At 43.7% G+C, this 16,856-nt stretch overlaps 1 protein-coding gene across 2 annotated transcripts in view; it reads right to left on the bottom strand.

The window, feature by feature from the left end:
• RGS20 (regulator of G protein signaling 20) overlaps window positions 1–16,638 on the bottom strand; it is a 116,889-nt gene extending 100,251 nt beyond the window's left edge. The window contains exon 1 of one of the 2 annotated variants that reach the window (XM_072151909.1): window positions 16,257–16,638. In XM_072151909.1, coding sequence (XP_072008010.1) covers window positions 16,257–16,379 — 123 coding nt within the window. In that variant the 5' untranslated portion in view covers window positions 16,380–16,638. The remainder of the gene's footprint in view (window positions 1–16,256) is intronic. The other variant, XM_072151913.1, reaches the window with a different exon arrangement.
• Window positions 16,639–16,856: the final 218 nt, after the last annotated feature.

A 16,856-nucleotide genomic window follows, 5' to 3' on the forward strand; every position in this document is an offset into this window, starting at 1 on the left:
CTTAGTGACGCACATATCCATTGCAAAGACCGAAGTGGGAAAATTTAGAAGGGGATTGGATTTCAATTAGGCACAGTCTGCCATTTGTCCTTTTTTATTTTACGTTTATTTTGTTTAATAACTCAGCGTCATCTCATCTGGCATAGTAGTGTGCTTTCATACTTGGCTAGAAAATAGCCATAGGAGAATCCAAACGGCTTACGCCTACAGTAGCGTTATATATTTGATTTCTGGTTGATCTGCTGGTGGCTGTACTTGCTGCAGTGCATCTACTAGCCAATTGTGAGCAATTTGTAGTGAGACTTGCGACCGCTGTGCTTTGCGCTTAGTGACGCACATATCCATTGCAAAGACCGAAGTGGGAAAATTTAGTAGGGGTTGGATTTCAATTAGGCACAGTCTGCCATTTGTCCTTTTTTATTTTACGTTTATTTTGTTTAATAACTCAGCGTCATCTCATCTGGCATAGTAGTGTGCTTTCATACTTGGCTAGAAAATAGCCATAGGAGAATCCAAACGGCTTACGCCTACAGTAGCGTTATATATTTGATTTCTGGTTGATCTGCTGGTGGCTGTACTTGCTGCAGTGCATCTACTAGCCAATTGTGAGCAATTTGTAGTGAGACTTGCGACCGCTGTGTTTTGCGCTTAGTGACGCACATATCCATTGCAAAGACCGAAGTGGGAAAATTTAGTAGGGGTTGGATTTCAATTAGGCACAGTCTGCCATTTGTCCTTTTTTATTTTACGTTTATTTTGTTTAATAACTCAGTGTCATCTCATCTGGCATAGTAGTGTGCTTTCATACTTGGCTAGAAAATAGCCATAGCAATAGGATAGCATTGTTTGGTTTTAAAAACTCAAAAACACAAAAAAAAAAAAAAACACAAAAAAAAGGTAAAAAAAAATTAAAGCTATAACTCTCATTTTAAAAATGTTTAACCCGAGGGCTAGGGGTAGAGGACGAGGGCGGGGACGTGGGCGTCCAACTACTGCAGGGGTCAGAGGCCGTGGTCCTGGCCGGGGTGAGACACCACCTGCTTATGAGGGAGCAGGGGAACGCCGCAGAGCTACACTCCCTAGGTTCATGTCTGAAGTTACTGGGACTCGTGGTAGAGCACTGTTGAGGCCAGAACAGTGCGAACAGGTGATGTCGTGGATTGCTGACAATGCTTCGAGCAATTTGTCCACCAGTCAGTCTTCCACGCAGTCCACCCATGTCACCGAAATCGCCACTCCTCCAGCTCCTGCACCTCAGCCTCCTCCCCCCCAGTCTGCCCCCTCCCAGGAAAATTTGGCATTTGAACCGGCATACTCTGAGGAACTGTTTTCTGGACCCTTCCCACAGTCACAAACCACTTGTCCGGTTGCTGCTGAGCAATTTTCCGATGCCCAGGTTTTCCACCAGTCACAGTCTGTGGGTGATGATGACCTTCTTGACGTAGTGGAAGTGTGTAAAGAGGTGTCCGACGATGAGGAGACACGGTTGTCAGACAGTGGGGAAGTTGTTGTCAGGGCAGGAAGTCCGAGGGGGGAGCAGACTGAGGGATCGGAGGATGATGAGGTGACAGACCCAAGCTGGGTTGAGAGGCCGGGTGAACACAGTGCTTCTGAGACGGAGGAGAGTCCTCGACCAGAACAGGTTGGAAGAGGCAGTGGTGGGGCCAGACGGAGAGGCAGGGCCAGAGCTGGTGCATCAGCGCCAAATGTGTCAACTAGTGAAGCTCCCGTGGCGAGGGCTCTTGCGGCGAGGGCTAGATCTTCAGAAGTCTGGAGGTTCTTTAAGGAAACACCGGATGACCGACGGACTGTGGTGTGCAACATTTGCCAAACCAGGCTCAGCAGGGGTTCCACCACTACTAGCTTAACTACCACCAGTATGCGCAGGCATATGAATGCTAAACACCCCACTCAGTGGCAACAAGCCCGTTCACCTCCGGCCGTGCACACCACTGCTCCTTCCCCTGTGTCAGCTGATAGTCAGCCCCCTGCCCAGGACCCTGCCACTAAAAACACCATCGTCGCCTCCACGATCCTCCACAGCATCCACCAGCGTTCAGCTCTCCATACCCCAGACGCTGGAGCGGAAACGCAAATATAGTGCAACCCACCCGCACGCCCAAGCCCTTAATGTGCACATCTCCAGATTGCTTAGCCTGGAGATGCTGCCCTATAGGCTAGTAGAGACCGAGGCCTTTCGCAACCTCATGGCGGCGGCCGCCCCTCGGTATTCGGTCCCCAGCCGCCACTACTTTTCCCGATGTGCCGTCCCAGCCCTGCACCAGCACGTGTCAGACAACATCACCTGTGCCCTGACCAACGCCGTTTCTGACAAGGTCCACCTGACCACGGACACGTGGACGAGTGCTGCCGGGCAGGGCCACTATGTATCGCTGACGGCACATTGGGTTAACTTGGTGGAGGCTGGGACCGAGTCTGACCCTGGGGCTGGTCATATACTGCTGACGCCGAGGATTGCGGGGCCTACCTCGGTCCAGGTGTTTCAGGCCTACTATGCCTCCTCCTCCTCCCACCCCTCCTCCACCTCCTCCTCCGAACTACCATCCGTGGGCATGGCGCCATCAGTCGGTAGCTCTAGGCACAGCAGCAGTGCCGTTGCTAAGCGACAGCAGGCGGTGCTCAAACTGCTGAGCCTAGGCGATAAAAGGCACACCGCCCAAGAGCTATTACAGGGCATCACGGCGCAGACTGATCTGTGGCTGGCACCGCTGAACCTGAAGCCAGGCATGGTTGTGTGTGACAACGGCCATAACCTGGTGGCGGCTCTGCAACTCGGCAGACTGACACATGTGCCATGCCTGTCCCATGTGTTAAATCTGATAGTTCAGCGTTTCCTCAAGACATACCCCAATCTGTCAGATTTGCTCACGAAGGTGCGCCGCATCTGTGCGCATTTCAGGAAGTCCAGCACAGATGCTGCCACTCTCAGGGCAGCGCAGCGCCGCCTCCAACTGCCCGCTCACCGACTGTTGTGCGACGTGCCCACGAGGTGGAATTCAACACTGACCATGTTATCCAGAGTTTACCAGCAGCGCCGAGCCATTGTAGACTGCCAGATGTCAACTTCCACCAGAACTGGTAGTCAGGTCAGTCAGCTTCCTCAAGTCTACAATGAGGAGTGGACGTGGATGTCTGATATCTGTCAGGTGCTGAGTAACTTTGAGGAGTCAACACAGATGGTCAGTGGCGATGCCGCCATCATCAGCCTCACCATCCCGCTGCTTGGCCTGTTGAAAAACTCTCTGATCAGCATGAAGTCGGAAGCTTTGCGCTCGTCACAAGAGACGGGGGAAGAAGATTCCCTTGTTGATAGCCAAAGCACCCTTAGGTCTGTTTCTCAGCGCATATCGGAGGAGGTGGAGGTGGAGGAGGATGAGGAGGAAGAGGAGGAGAATGTTGGCGAGACACAAGAGGGGACCATTGTTGAGTCCTTCACTGTTCAGCGTGTATGGGCAGAAGAAGAGGAGTTGGAGGAGTTGGAGGAGGAGGAAATGGACAGTCAGGCCAGTGAGGGGAGTGAATTCTTACGCGTTGGTACTCTGGCGCATATGGCAGATTTCATGCTAGGCTGCCTATCCCGTGACCCTCGCGTTCAAAGAATTTATTCCAGCACCGATTACTGGGTGTTCACTCTCCTGGACCCACGGTACAAGCAAAATCTTTCCACTCTCATCCCTGCAGAGGAAAGGAGTGTGAGAATGCATGAATACCAGCAGGCCCTGGTGCACAAGCTGAAACAGTATTTCCCTTCTGACAGCGCTAGCGGCAGAGTGCGTAGTTCTGCGGGACAAGTAGCGAGGGAGAGTAGGCGAGCAGGCAGCTTGTCCAGCACTGGCAAGGGTACGCTTTACAAGGCTTTTGCCAGCTTTATGTCACCCCAGCAAGACACTGTCACCTGTCCCCAGTCTCGGCAGAGTAGGGCTGATCTTTACAGAAAGATGGTGAGGGAGTACGTAGCTGACCATACCATCGTCCTAAATGATCACACAGCTCCCTACAACTACTGGGTTTCAAAGCTGGACATGTGGCACGAACTGGCGCTGTACGCCTTGGAGGTTCTTGCCTGCCCTGCCGCTAGCGTCTTGTCCGAGCGGGTTTTCAGTGCAGCTGGTGGCATCATCACCGATAAGCGTACATGCCTGTCGACTGACAGCGCTGACAGGCTGACGCTTATTAAGATGAATAAAGGCTGGATTTCTCATAATTTCCAATCTCCACCAGGTGAAGGAAGCTCAACCTGAATAATTGATCCACTCCTCCTCCTCCTCATTTTCCTCCTTCTCCTCCTCTTTGTACAGTAAAGCAGAGGAAACTGGCTATTTTTTGACAGGGCCCACTGGCTCTAGCTATAGTACTTTATGCATTTAATTTTTCTGGAGGGCCACCTACCCGGTCCTCTGTTTTAAACAATTTTTGGGAGTGCCACATACAGGCACTCAATCTATTCAATTTTTCTGGAGGGCCACCTACCCGGTCCTCTGTTTTAAACAATTTTTGGGAGTGCCACATACAGGCACTCAATCTATTCAATTTTTCTGGAGGGCCACCTACCCGGTCCTCTGTTTTAAACAATTTTTGGGAGTGCCACATACAGGCACTCAATCTATTCAATTTTTCTGGAGGGCCACCTACCTGCTCCTCTGGTTTGAAAAATTTTTGGGACTGCCACATACAGGCACTATCCAAATTAAATTGTCTCCATAGCAGCCTCCACACGTTGTCTCCATTGCTACCTCCAAAAGTCGTCCATATAGCTGCCTCCATACATCGTCCCTTTATCAAACGAGGTGTGTCAGGCAGAAATTTGGGTTGTTTTCATGGATTCCACATCAAAGTTGTTAACTTTGTCGCCACCCAGCTGTGTTATCCACAAAATATACTAATAAACTTTTATCATTTACCAATATTATTTCAGCGCTTCTTGCGCATCTGTTTACATTCCCCTCACCCGCCATATCCTAAACTTATAAGAACGCTATTACACTTGATCTTATACAAAAGGTTCTTAGAAGTGCTGTTTGGGGAGTAGCCTAGAGACAGGGGCTTGGATTGGCAAAGCTCGCCTGGCTGCGGAGCGCCAGCTCCATCCCAAGATCCAACTAAAATAGTTTTAACTGCAGCACCTTTAATCTACTACTAGTTCACTGCCTCCATAATAATAATAATAATCTTTATTTATATAGCGCCATCATATTCCGTAGCGCTTTACAAATCATAGGAAACAAATACAAATGTAATGTAACAGAGCACAACATTTGTATGGAACAACAGGAGTGAGGTCCCTGCTCGCCAGAGCTTACGGTTTATGAAGATGATGGGGTAACACGAGGTAAAAGAATATTTAATGGTCAAGCCATTCTTCTTAGGGAATAGAACAAAATATAATAAATGGAATTGCTGTCGCTTGAACCACTCAGCCGTCATCTTATATACCAGGTCCAGGGTGAATGGGACTGTAGAGAAGTCTGGTGCCTGTTGGTTGCTGGATAACAGATGGGAGGACGACACAGGACGGGTTAGTAGAAGAGTTAAAACTTCATGCAGTTAATGAGTGTTATAGGCTTGCCTAAAGAAATGGGTTTTAAGAGCACGTTTGAAACTTTGGAGGTTAGGTATTAGTCTGATAGTCCAGGGCAGAGCATTCCATAGAATTGGTGCAGCTCTAGAGAAGTCTTGGAGACGCGAGTGGGAGGTCCGCACTAGGGAAGAGGTTAATCTAAGATCACTGGCGGATCTAAGAGCACGGGTTGGGCGATAGACTGAGATAAGAGAGGAGAGGTAGGGGGGTGCAGCATTATACAGAGCTTTATGGATGAGGGTTATTATTTTAAACTATTCGAAAGGAGACTGACAGCCAGTGCAGCTACTGGCATGAACTGTAAGCATACATGGTCCCCTTATCAAACGAGCTGTGTCAGGCAGAATTTTGGATTGTTTTCATGGCTTCCACAACAAACTTGTTAACTTTGTCGCCACCCTGCTGTGTAATCCACAAAAAATACTGGCAAACTTTTATCATTTACCGATATTATTTCTGCGCTTCTTGCGCATCTGTTTACATTCCCCTCACCCGCCATATCCTAAACTTATAAGAACGCTACTACACTTGATCTTATACAAAAGGTTCTTAGAAGTGCTGTTTGGGGAGTAGCCTAGAGACAGGGGCTTGGATTGGCGAAAGCTCGCCTGGCAGCGGAGCGCCAGCTCCATGCCAAGATCCAACTAACATAGTTTTAACTGCAGCACCTTTAATCTACTACTAGTTCACTGCCTCCATACATGGTCCCCTTATCAAACGAGCTGTGTCAGGCAGAATTTTGGGTTGTTTTCATGGCTTCCATGTTAACTTTGTCGCCACCCTGCTGTGTAATCCACAAAATATACTGGCAAACTTTTATCATGTACCGATATTATTTGAGCGCTTCTTGCTCACCTCCTTTGGTTCCTCTCTGCCACCCATTGGTTTGAAGCCTGAGTCCATTTAGGGTATGTCGCCATGACACTCTCTAGCCTGCCGCTGCTGCCTCTGCATGCCGTCCCCTATAGTGTCAGGGTCAATTATTGGATGTTTTAGATGCTATCTAGCTTCATTCTGTCACTCTGTCATGGCCATGCTGTTGCCCATAATTTTGGCATAATGGTGCGATTATGCAGCCTCAGAGGCATCCATGCATGCTGCCCCTGCTGTTTCCTGTCCATTTCCGTGGTGTTTCCATCCTTTTCTGAGGTTCCCAGGTGTTTGGCCAAGCTTCCCTGTGCAGAGCCTTGGTCCCCTTGAAAAATGCTCGAGTCTCCCATTGACTTCAATGGGGTTCGTTATTCGAGACGAGCACTCGAGCATCGGGAAAAGTTCGTCTCGAATAACGAGTACCCGAGCATTTTAGTGCTCGCTCATCTCTACTGATTTCCTCTTTTATTTGTTATTTTTGTATTTTAACCGCTTCATGACCAGCCTATTTTACTCCTTAGTGACCAAACTATCTGGCATTTTCTGCATGGTTTATAAAAAGCCCTCTTTTTCTTGTTATCTTTAATGTAACAGTATGACGGCTTTCATTTTGCATTACAAGATGTAGTTTAATGTCATAATTTTGGGGTACATATATCTTATTGGCTCATTTTTAGGAAGTGCATATTCAGACAGCAGCAGATATCATATACCATATACAAACATTTCTTCAATTAGACATTACAAAAAAAACATCACTGTGTAAAGATAATTTCCTATAAATGTAGTCATATTGTTCCTTAGAGACAAGATAGCTGTTCTTGGACACGACCACCCCCCGCACTCTGGCAAACATACCCTTTTGTGTCCTGCTGGGCCACCTCGATTTAACAGGATGGCTGTGGAACGTTTTCCTTGAATAAATTACAAAGTTTATTATCACCTTGAAATTAAAAAAGGCTTCAAAAGTTTAGTATCTGTTAAGGTAAACATGGATTAAACAATAAAAAATGTTTTCAGCTGCTGAATTTTTTATTTTTTTTCTGCCAATGGTATTTCTGCAATAGCAATTTGCAATGGCATTTCATGGGTGAAAATAGGGGTAGTTACATACAGATGGAGCCCTTTCCTCTAAAATTACTTGCAGTTGCCATGGATTGAGCCATCTAAGAGGTTAAAGAGAAGTCATCATCAAGAATAGGCACACTAATCCCACCCCTGGGCCTTTGCTGAAAAGTGCAGTGCAGGTGTCCCAGCTTAAATCTGCCTCTCCCCACCAGTAAAATGGCTCCCCAAACTTTTTACACCTTTGCCTGTGTTGGCTCCTCCCACCGCTGCTTGGCTGCACTCGCCACAGTTTGGCTCTGCCCATTGCAGGGATGCATGAAATAGTGACAAGACCTGCAGCTTCCCACACAGTGCTGACTGCTAAATTCACCACGCCATGAGAGGAACATAATTCTGGTATTCACAGGAAGTAGACCGGGAGAGAACTTCCTGTCTGCCCTGGCTGAAGTCTGAAGAGATACTGAGCTGTCAATAAAAAGAAGGAGATGTGGTTCAATGGCAGCCTGGAGAAAACGTGAATCTTCTCTTCAGAACTGACTCTTTGGGGGTCATTTACTAAGGGCCCGATTCGCGTTTTCCCGACGTGTTACCCGAATATTTCCGATTTGCGTCGATTTCCCCTGAATTACCCCGGGATTTTGGCACACGCGATCGAATTGTGGCGCATCGGCGCCGGCATGCATGCGACGGAAATCGGGGGGGGGGGTCGTGGCAGAGTGAAAACCTGACGGATTCAGAAAAACCGCCGCATTTAAAAAAAGAAATGTGTCGCTTGGGACGCGCTTACCTTCACTCAGCCCGAGCCGGTGAACTCCAGCGCGTTCAGATGCTTTTCAGCACAGCAGCGCCACCTGGTGGAGGAACTACATTGATGAATCCCGGCCGGACCCGAATCCAGCGCAGAGAACGCGCCGCTGGATCGCGAACGGACCGGGTAAGTAAATCTGGCCCTTTGTCTTCTAATTTGCATATCAGAAAATTGGCTGTAATTAAGGAACAGAGCCTCAGTGGCAGATAATTTTGGATGACATGGGAAGAACCTTTACCAGTTTACTAGCAGGTATTACTGATGTGAGGGGTAAAATTCTGGTGACAGATCTTCTTTAAATACTCTGGATCAGTGTTTCTCCATTCTCCCTCCAATCTCTTTAATGCTGAGAGGAAAAAAGAGCTTATAGAGTAATAACATATTTAAAAGTTAAGTGGTCTTTTGAGTTTAGGTTTGCTGACCTTAAAAAGATATACTCAACACTGGCATAACTGTGTTTTCTTTTATGTTAATGAGTGGCAGGCATTTGGCCAAATTAGAATATCCAGACTGGTTGCCAACCAATTTGGATATAGTGAGAGATTCAACATTGTTGATTTAAAGGCGCAAAAGGAACTGGGTGCAGATGTGGTTTGTCATATAATAAAGTCTGTGCACCACCAGCTAGTTAACAGCTAGTCAGAAACACCACAGTTGTGTCCCTCCAAAATCAATAATGACTTCTTTGGGTGAAGACACACATGGCGTTTTTGGGCCGTTTTTGGGCCGTTTTTACTAAGTGTGTTTTCAGATCGTTAAAAACGCATGCGTTAAAAAACGCATGCGTTTTTTAAAAACGCATGCGTTTTTTGATAACGCATGCGTTTTTGACCGTTTTTCCGAAATTGCGCAATGAAAAACGGACAAAAACGCATGCGTTTTTAAAAAACGGATGCATTTTTTAACGCATACCTTTTTAACGATCTGAAAACGCACTTAGTAAAAACGGCCCAAAAACGCCATGTGTGTCTTCACCCTTTTATGTTGGTGAAATTTCATTTCAACCCCTTCTCTCCACAGCAATTTGAAAAGAATGCAACAGTTTCCATATAGATGGTATGATACAGCATCTATCCTTGACAGAAGGTTCTGTGACAGTATCATCAAAGTTCTTCTGCATAAAGCAGCTATTTTAATTTATTCTAAAATCAACAGTGTATATAACAAATTAAAAATGACACAAGAAATGTTCCCTGAGGTTCTCCAACACTGCATACAACCTCACTAGATATTGTGAAATACAGTTGTAAACTCCTAAGAGGCCTTCAAATGATCAACAACGAAAAAGCCATTTGCCATGACGGGACGGATATCGAATACAAGGTCCACATAACGGTTTAATGACCTCTACCACAGTTGAAGCCACACTTTTATGTTGGCCTGAACATAAGAAGGTTCTCCTATGGTTGTCATTGCTTTAGGCTCACACATGGTGACATTCTTTCTCGTTGCAGCATTTTTGGAGCATTGTTTCCATTTAATTTTTTTTACACTGTATTCCATGACATCCAACATTCCAAGCTCATTTAAACATGTACAAAAGTCCATCATGAGGATGCAATAGTGACTTCAAAGAGTCCATAGATGTTGACAACAGCTACGTGAAGTAGCTATTCAGACTAAAGTCACAAAAGGTATGTAACATTTTAAACAAAATACTGTATATACTCGAGTATAAGCCGACCCGAGTATAAGCCGAGACCCCTAATTTTACCACCAAAACTGGAAAAACCTATTGACTCGAGTATAAGCCGAGGGTGGGAAATGCCCCCAGTAGTATACAGCCTGCCCCCAGTAGTATACAGCCTGCTCAGCTTGCCCCCAGTAGTATACAGCTTGCCCCTAGTAGTATACAGCTTGCTCCCAGTAGTATACAGCTTGCCCCCAGTAGTATAGCTTGCCCCCAGTAGTATAGCTTGCCCCCAGTAGTATACAGCTTGCCCCCAGTAGTATACAGCCTGCCCCAGTAGTATACAGCCAGTCCCCACTAGTATACAGCCTGTCCCCAGTAGTATACAGCACTGCCCCCAGTAGTATACAGCACTGCCCCCAGTAGTATACAGCTTGCTCCCAGTAGTATACAGCTTGCCCCCAGTAGAATAGCTTGCCCCCAGTAGTATACAGCCTGCCCCAGTAGTATACAGCCTGCCCCCAGTAGTATACAGCCTGCCCCCAGTAGTATACAGCACTGCCCCCAGTAGTATACAGCACTGCCCCCAGTAGTATACAGCACTGCCCCCAGTAGTATACAGCACTGCCCCCAGTAGTATACAGCACTGCCCCCAGTAGTATACAGCACTACCCCCAGTAGTATACAGCCTGCCACAGTAGCATACAGCCTGCCCAGAATAAAAAAAAAAACAAAAAACTTATATACTCACCCTCCGGTGGCCCCGATGTGCAGCGCTGCTCCCCCGATGTCCGCGCGGCTCGTCTTCTGGCTTCCCGGCTCCTCTTCTTGCTTCAGCGCCTGTCTTCTGTCTTCTCTAACATCGTGGTGAGCGCCGCCATTGCTCTTTCCCGGGCGGCAGGCGCATAGTATGACGCGCCGCTGCTGACGTCATACTAGGCGCCAGTATTGACTCGTGTATAAGCCGAGGGGACGTTTTTCAGCACATTTTTTGTGCTGAAAAACTCGGCTTATACACGAGTATATACGGTAAAAATAAAAGAAGACAACATCACATCTAAGTCTCTGGGATTTCAAAAGAAATTAGCATTACACGCGCATATATGTATAGAACCTTTGAAAATTCAATTGGACCAATAGACCGTCCTTTACTGAAGGCGTAGATAGTGGGCCATTGACTCAAGAGAATTAGGATTGGAAAGTTTTGCATTTATCTTTTAGATTGCTATCATTTGGTGAACTTTTTCTTGTGCGTATTGGTATTGTTTCTATTTCTGTATAATAGGCTGGGTCACATCATGTTTTTTGCCATACGTTGTAAGGACACAGGAGGATTCCTTACAACATATGGCACAGACATATCCCACTATATGTCTATACAGTGGGATATGTCACCCGGGAATCCTCCTTCTCCCTGAATGTGGCGGGAGGAGTGCTGCTACCGATGAACTTGATGGTACTGACCTAATATGGACAGTCAGGTCCCCCCCCATTACAAAAAACAGCAAGTGAACCCAGCCTTACGTGTATCCAATTATAATGGGTATTTTTTCATGATTGTAACCATTTAACTTGCACATCCTTATGAGGATATTGTCTTATTTACACTCTTATTTACCTTATTGGGGTTGATTCTATCTTACATGATTCTATTTGTGGTGAGCCGAAGGTTTTCTAGGACTCACTCTGTGTAGGTTGGTTCACTGAGATCACCCCACTGTATGATGTATATTGCATACAGTATTTTTAAGTGATGTTAAACTGTTTTAAAAACTGTTTGAATATTATTCAATACACCTCTTTCCCAGATCTTTAAAATCTGATACAATCTCCAGTGTACCTTATGAAAGGCGGATTTACACTCATGCCCCTGTCTTATACTTGTAAGAGCTGATTGTTATGTATTTTGCTTATTTTTTATAGACATGTTAAAATCAATCGCAAGTTAAACATCTCATCTTATTCACATTAATTTATGTTTTCTTTAGTCACAGGATGACTGCCTTTGGGCACTAAATTAGGAGATGCTGATTGATTTTCAGGACATCTTTCAGGGCATAGTATTTGTGCCAGGAAACAAAGGCCATTTATTTGATGAGAAGTCAATGGTAGATGTACACTATAATCTTACATGGGTTTATATTGCATAGACAAGTTTCAACTTTGTAACATTTGTATTACTAAAAGTCTATTTATCACCGCCAAGGTCCAAATAGCACCAAATAGTACTAATACTTTTTAACAAAAGTTAAGAAAGTTAAAAAAAAAAATAGAAACCAAAGATACAAAAAAAGTTTAAAATAAGAATTAATTGCAATCATTGGAGCCTTGAACAGGTATTAAGTTTTTCCCTGGGCTAGAACACTGTCCTATAAATACATCAAAGCAAGTTCATTGGAATTTTGAGTTTTCTTCCATTTTTACTTACTGATACAACAAAACAATAAGTGCAAGAATCCAGTTCCCCCAAGAATTATTATGTGCTGGAAGCATGTTATAAAGAAATGCAATAACCTTTACAAACTACATTTATTATCTCTGTCCAATATGCTGTTTCTGAAAAAATCTCACTTTAATCCTAATGCTAATGAAGCATGAGTGCACCTATCTACTATATTCTTAGTACCCGGAGCACTGCTTTTCCTGCCAGGACCACTACCCATCAGAAAAGCAGGAGATTTGGCTTTTGAGAATTATGTGCCAACATAAAAAGAAGGAAGTGATTTAGATAGGAAGGACTTGACCATGGTGCACCAACTTCCTCATTAGCATATGGATTCAACTGGGAATGTCTTGGAAATGGTGTAAATAATAGAAATAATAACATTATGTTTGAAATCACAGTGCAACATGCACCCTACAACATGCATCCAGCAGAATATAGCTTGTAAAGGTGGTAGATCCCTTTTAAGTGATCCACAGCACTCAGTATCGATTTTGCTGATATTAAAGACTACTATGTAGGAGATACAGTATTTAGCCATAAAGAACCTATACATGTGATTAATAGTTTTCAACTATCATCTTTTAATAGAAAAGTTGTGTGCCAATTTACATAAAAACTAGTTTTAGATGCCCTTGTTTTGTTTGAGAATTATGGTCCATGTGCCAGCTGCATTTCCTGGACCAACCACGTCTGTGTGAACCTTAAAAGGAACCGCTCACCAAATTTTTCACAAACCCAGCTAACAGCAGGTGCCCATAGAGCCTTATTAACTAAATGCCACCCTTATTTTGGTAAAAATTGTTTTCCTCACTTCCCCATAAAATCAACTTTATGTCATCCTACCTGGCATCAGAGGGGCGTGTCCTGCTTGGACACCCCTCCCATCTACTCCTCCCTATGCCATATGCCTCCTCACAATTCAGCACTTCAAGTCATGTGACCATGGTGATGGCATCTAAGGTCCTTTACGCTGTAACATTTGCAAAGTCTACCCCATGTATGTATTTGATCACATAAAATCACAGCAGCCTCCATGGACTTCTACTCTTCCCCATGCCTCCATGGACTTCTACTGCTCCCCATGCCTCCAGAGCAGTGCATGTAAAATATAATATGCAAGACCCCATTGCATATAAGTTTATAAACTGATTTTTAAACAATGCAGTCATGGAAAGGAACCTTACAGAAATAAGGGCAATGTTTTTTAATTTTATTTATTTTAATGAAGTAGTTATTTTGGATGGGTTCATAAGGGTAAGGGTTGTCAAGTTCCCTTTAAGGGCTCATTCACACTCTCATCTGTGGGGATGTACATGTGGCTGTAAATTTGCGGCCACATACACTCCCCCATAGACGGCAATGGCGTCCCAGCGGCGGTGCATTGCCACACATGTGTGGCACCAATCCGCACCGTACACCTGGAAAAGGTAGAGCATGCTCTATATTTTCCTGTGTGTGCATCCTTGCGCCGCTGGTCTCCTCCTCTCCAGCATACCTCCATGTGAATGTACCTTAACTCTCTGTAGTTAGTTATGATAAAGTATGAATCTATAACTCACTATGATGTAATCATAGTCTATGTATATTTATTCATTTTTCTTTGACAATGAATGTGGATGTATGGTACTGCAGGCCTATACAGTAGCCTCTGGTTGAGGTATACATTGGTCATGAATACTAAATTGGCTTTAGTCCCAGCTGTGTTTTCTTCTGCTACTTGTAATCCTGGAGGCTACCATGAACAGCCATTAGACTGCACCAATCTAAACTTTTGGACCTATGGATAAGTCCTCAATATACATTACCAGGAAAATTCTGCACTTTAGAATACAAATATTTTGCTATTTGTATGTACATCAGCACATTAAAGGGGATGTTCAGGATTATAGTAATTTGGCTAAGACTAGGAAAGTCGTTAATGAAACAGCCATCTTTAAGTAAGACTCATAAAGATGATCATCAAGTGATAATAGCTTAGAATACAATATAAAAACATAAAAACATTTAAAGGCACTTGTGATAATCACAAAGTTCAGCAAACTGTATGTTATGTCTTTCTATATATCCCTCCTTCTCTGCGATATCTTGAGCTGACACATTTCACACAACTATAACGTGCACCTTTTGAGAAGGGCGCTATATCTTCTGGACAACAGTACTGGTTGTACAGTCGGGAGTGGGAGCTATTTATGAAACTCGAAGTCCTGTAACTTTAACAGTGGATATGCTAGTTATTTGGACCTTGTATGATATTAAAAGGTAGATTCTCCTTTTCTAAAATGACACTCATGTGTTTCTTTGTGCCATGGTCTAGAGCAGTGATGGCGAACCTATGGCACTGGTGCCAGAGGTGGCACTCAGAGCCCTTTCTGTGGGCACTCAGGCCATCAGTCTAGGACAGAGTTCACCAAACAGGAACAAATTCATTCAATCTTCATGCAGTCCCAGGCAACTCATGAGATGCTGCGCTCAGCACTATTTTACAGCGACACTTCATTGACTGTTTGGAACTGCTTGAGAAGTGAGAAGGTGTTGAAAGAAGTGCATTATCTTTGGAGGTCCCCCTGCTGGACCCATCATTCTTTCTAAACAGAGAGAAGCTACAAAGATAGTCTGAATTTGCCCACCTTGATTCAATTGTATTGGTGGCCTCAAGCGGCCGATACAATTAAAGAAGTGGAAGAACCGTTAGCAATAAGTTACTGTTTAAAATGGCACATTGGCACATCAGGGTAAATAAGTGGGTTTTGGTTGTAGTTTGGGCACTCGGTCTCTAAAAGGTTCGCCATCACTGGTCTAGAGGATAAAGCTCTTTGAAGTGTACCCCTTTATTCTTAAAAGTTGAAAAATATCAAAAAGTCACATGGATGGCCAAAAAAGAAGAAAAGTGTCAGGGTTTTTAAGCTGCTTTTTGGTTGTGCAATATTGCAACTTTTTTGCTACTTTCTAAAAAGTTGCAAGCGATAAATTAGGCACAAACTGAAAAGCACTCAAAACCAAGCCCATAAAAACGGTAAAGAAATAGGTGCAAGAGGCTCAAAATGGTGGAAAAAGGTAACCCCAAAGCAGACAATAAATAATACCCAATGGCCTCCCATGCGCTCAACCTCGAATATAAGAAGTCAAGTATTTATTTTATTTCCTACATTATAACATTATTGTTTTAATCACCGTCTATTAAACTCAGACTGTATTTGTAGACAAAGAAATCACAAAATACTATAGCAAATATATTGTATGCTAAAGTATGGTATAAGTCTTCTGGTAAAGATGGGACTACAGAAAATAAACACTATAATAATATTGAGCATTTAGTGCAAAAATTTTACATGGATTCAAACATTAATGTAAATTCCACATATAACATTGCTAACATTGCTAGTGTCCAATATAATAGTTTTACCTATTTTGTATAATTAACTCTAAATACTGTAAATGAAAACTTTTATGTAGTTAAAGTGCAAACATTTTAGATGGATTTACCCATAAATTCCACATATAAAAGTAATAAAGAATGTAAATTATAGGTAATTGTTTTACCTATGACTTTTAATAATTAACGGTGTTGTGATTATCTACATGTGTTCAACAGAAATAGTTATTACAATGACATTGATGATGATGATGATAATAATAATATAAACAATAATACTATTGAAAACGATATATATATAAATAAATATGGCTCTTAAATTAAATTAATAAAAATTAATCGTTAAAATACACAAATTAAAACAAAAGTAGACAGTTAACTATATCAAAATAATCATAGAATGCCTAAGCATGACATAACGAGATGGCAGTCTATAAAAACTATAGATTTTACAATTCTTACCTTACAAATCTGTAACATGTCCTTGTGATTTTCCTCCTCATTTCCATGCTTCTGATTTTTGCCCACCCGGAAAGTCGCAGCATATCTCCGTGCTCGAAGTGGAAACAGGAACTGCCTCCACATTGGAAAACCACGGCCTGGGAAGCACTAGGCCTTTCTTCCTCGGGAATATAAAAGTCACAAAAATGAAATATACTGTGGAAATCTTTTGTGAAGATCAAATCTCAGCAGTCGGCATGGTGGATAATCTTCTACTAATACATTGCTGGCAAAAAGGATTCTTGCATTTTGCCAGCTCTTTTGTTTCTTTGTTTACAGACATGATGAAGGCATAAGGGATTATCTTCCAGCCTATGTACCAGTGCCTTACTTACTCTGGGAGCATTAGTAAAGTGTTCCGGCTTACAGATTAAAGCTATTACATTGAATGCCTCAGTCTAGCAAGGCTAGCCACAAAAATAAAATATTGCACAATGCGAGTCTACAAGGAGGTTGTATCATAGGACACAATGCACACAACAGGCTAAGAAACAATTGTATTTTTACCTCCTTTTTACCAAAACTCACCCTGAGCGCAAAGAAGTTCTAGGCTTCTCTATG

Source organism: Engystomops pustulosus, chromosome 5 (genome assembly GCF_040894005.1).
Source record: "Engystomops pustulosus chromosome 5, aEngPut4.maternal, whole genome shotgun sequence".
Lineage (NCBI taxonomy): Eukaryota > Metazoa > Chordata > Amphibia > Anura > Leptodactylidae > Engystomops > Engystomops pustulosus.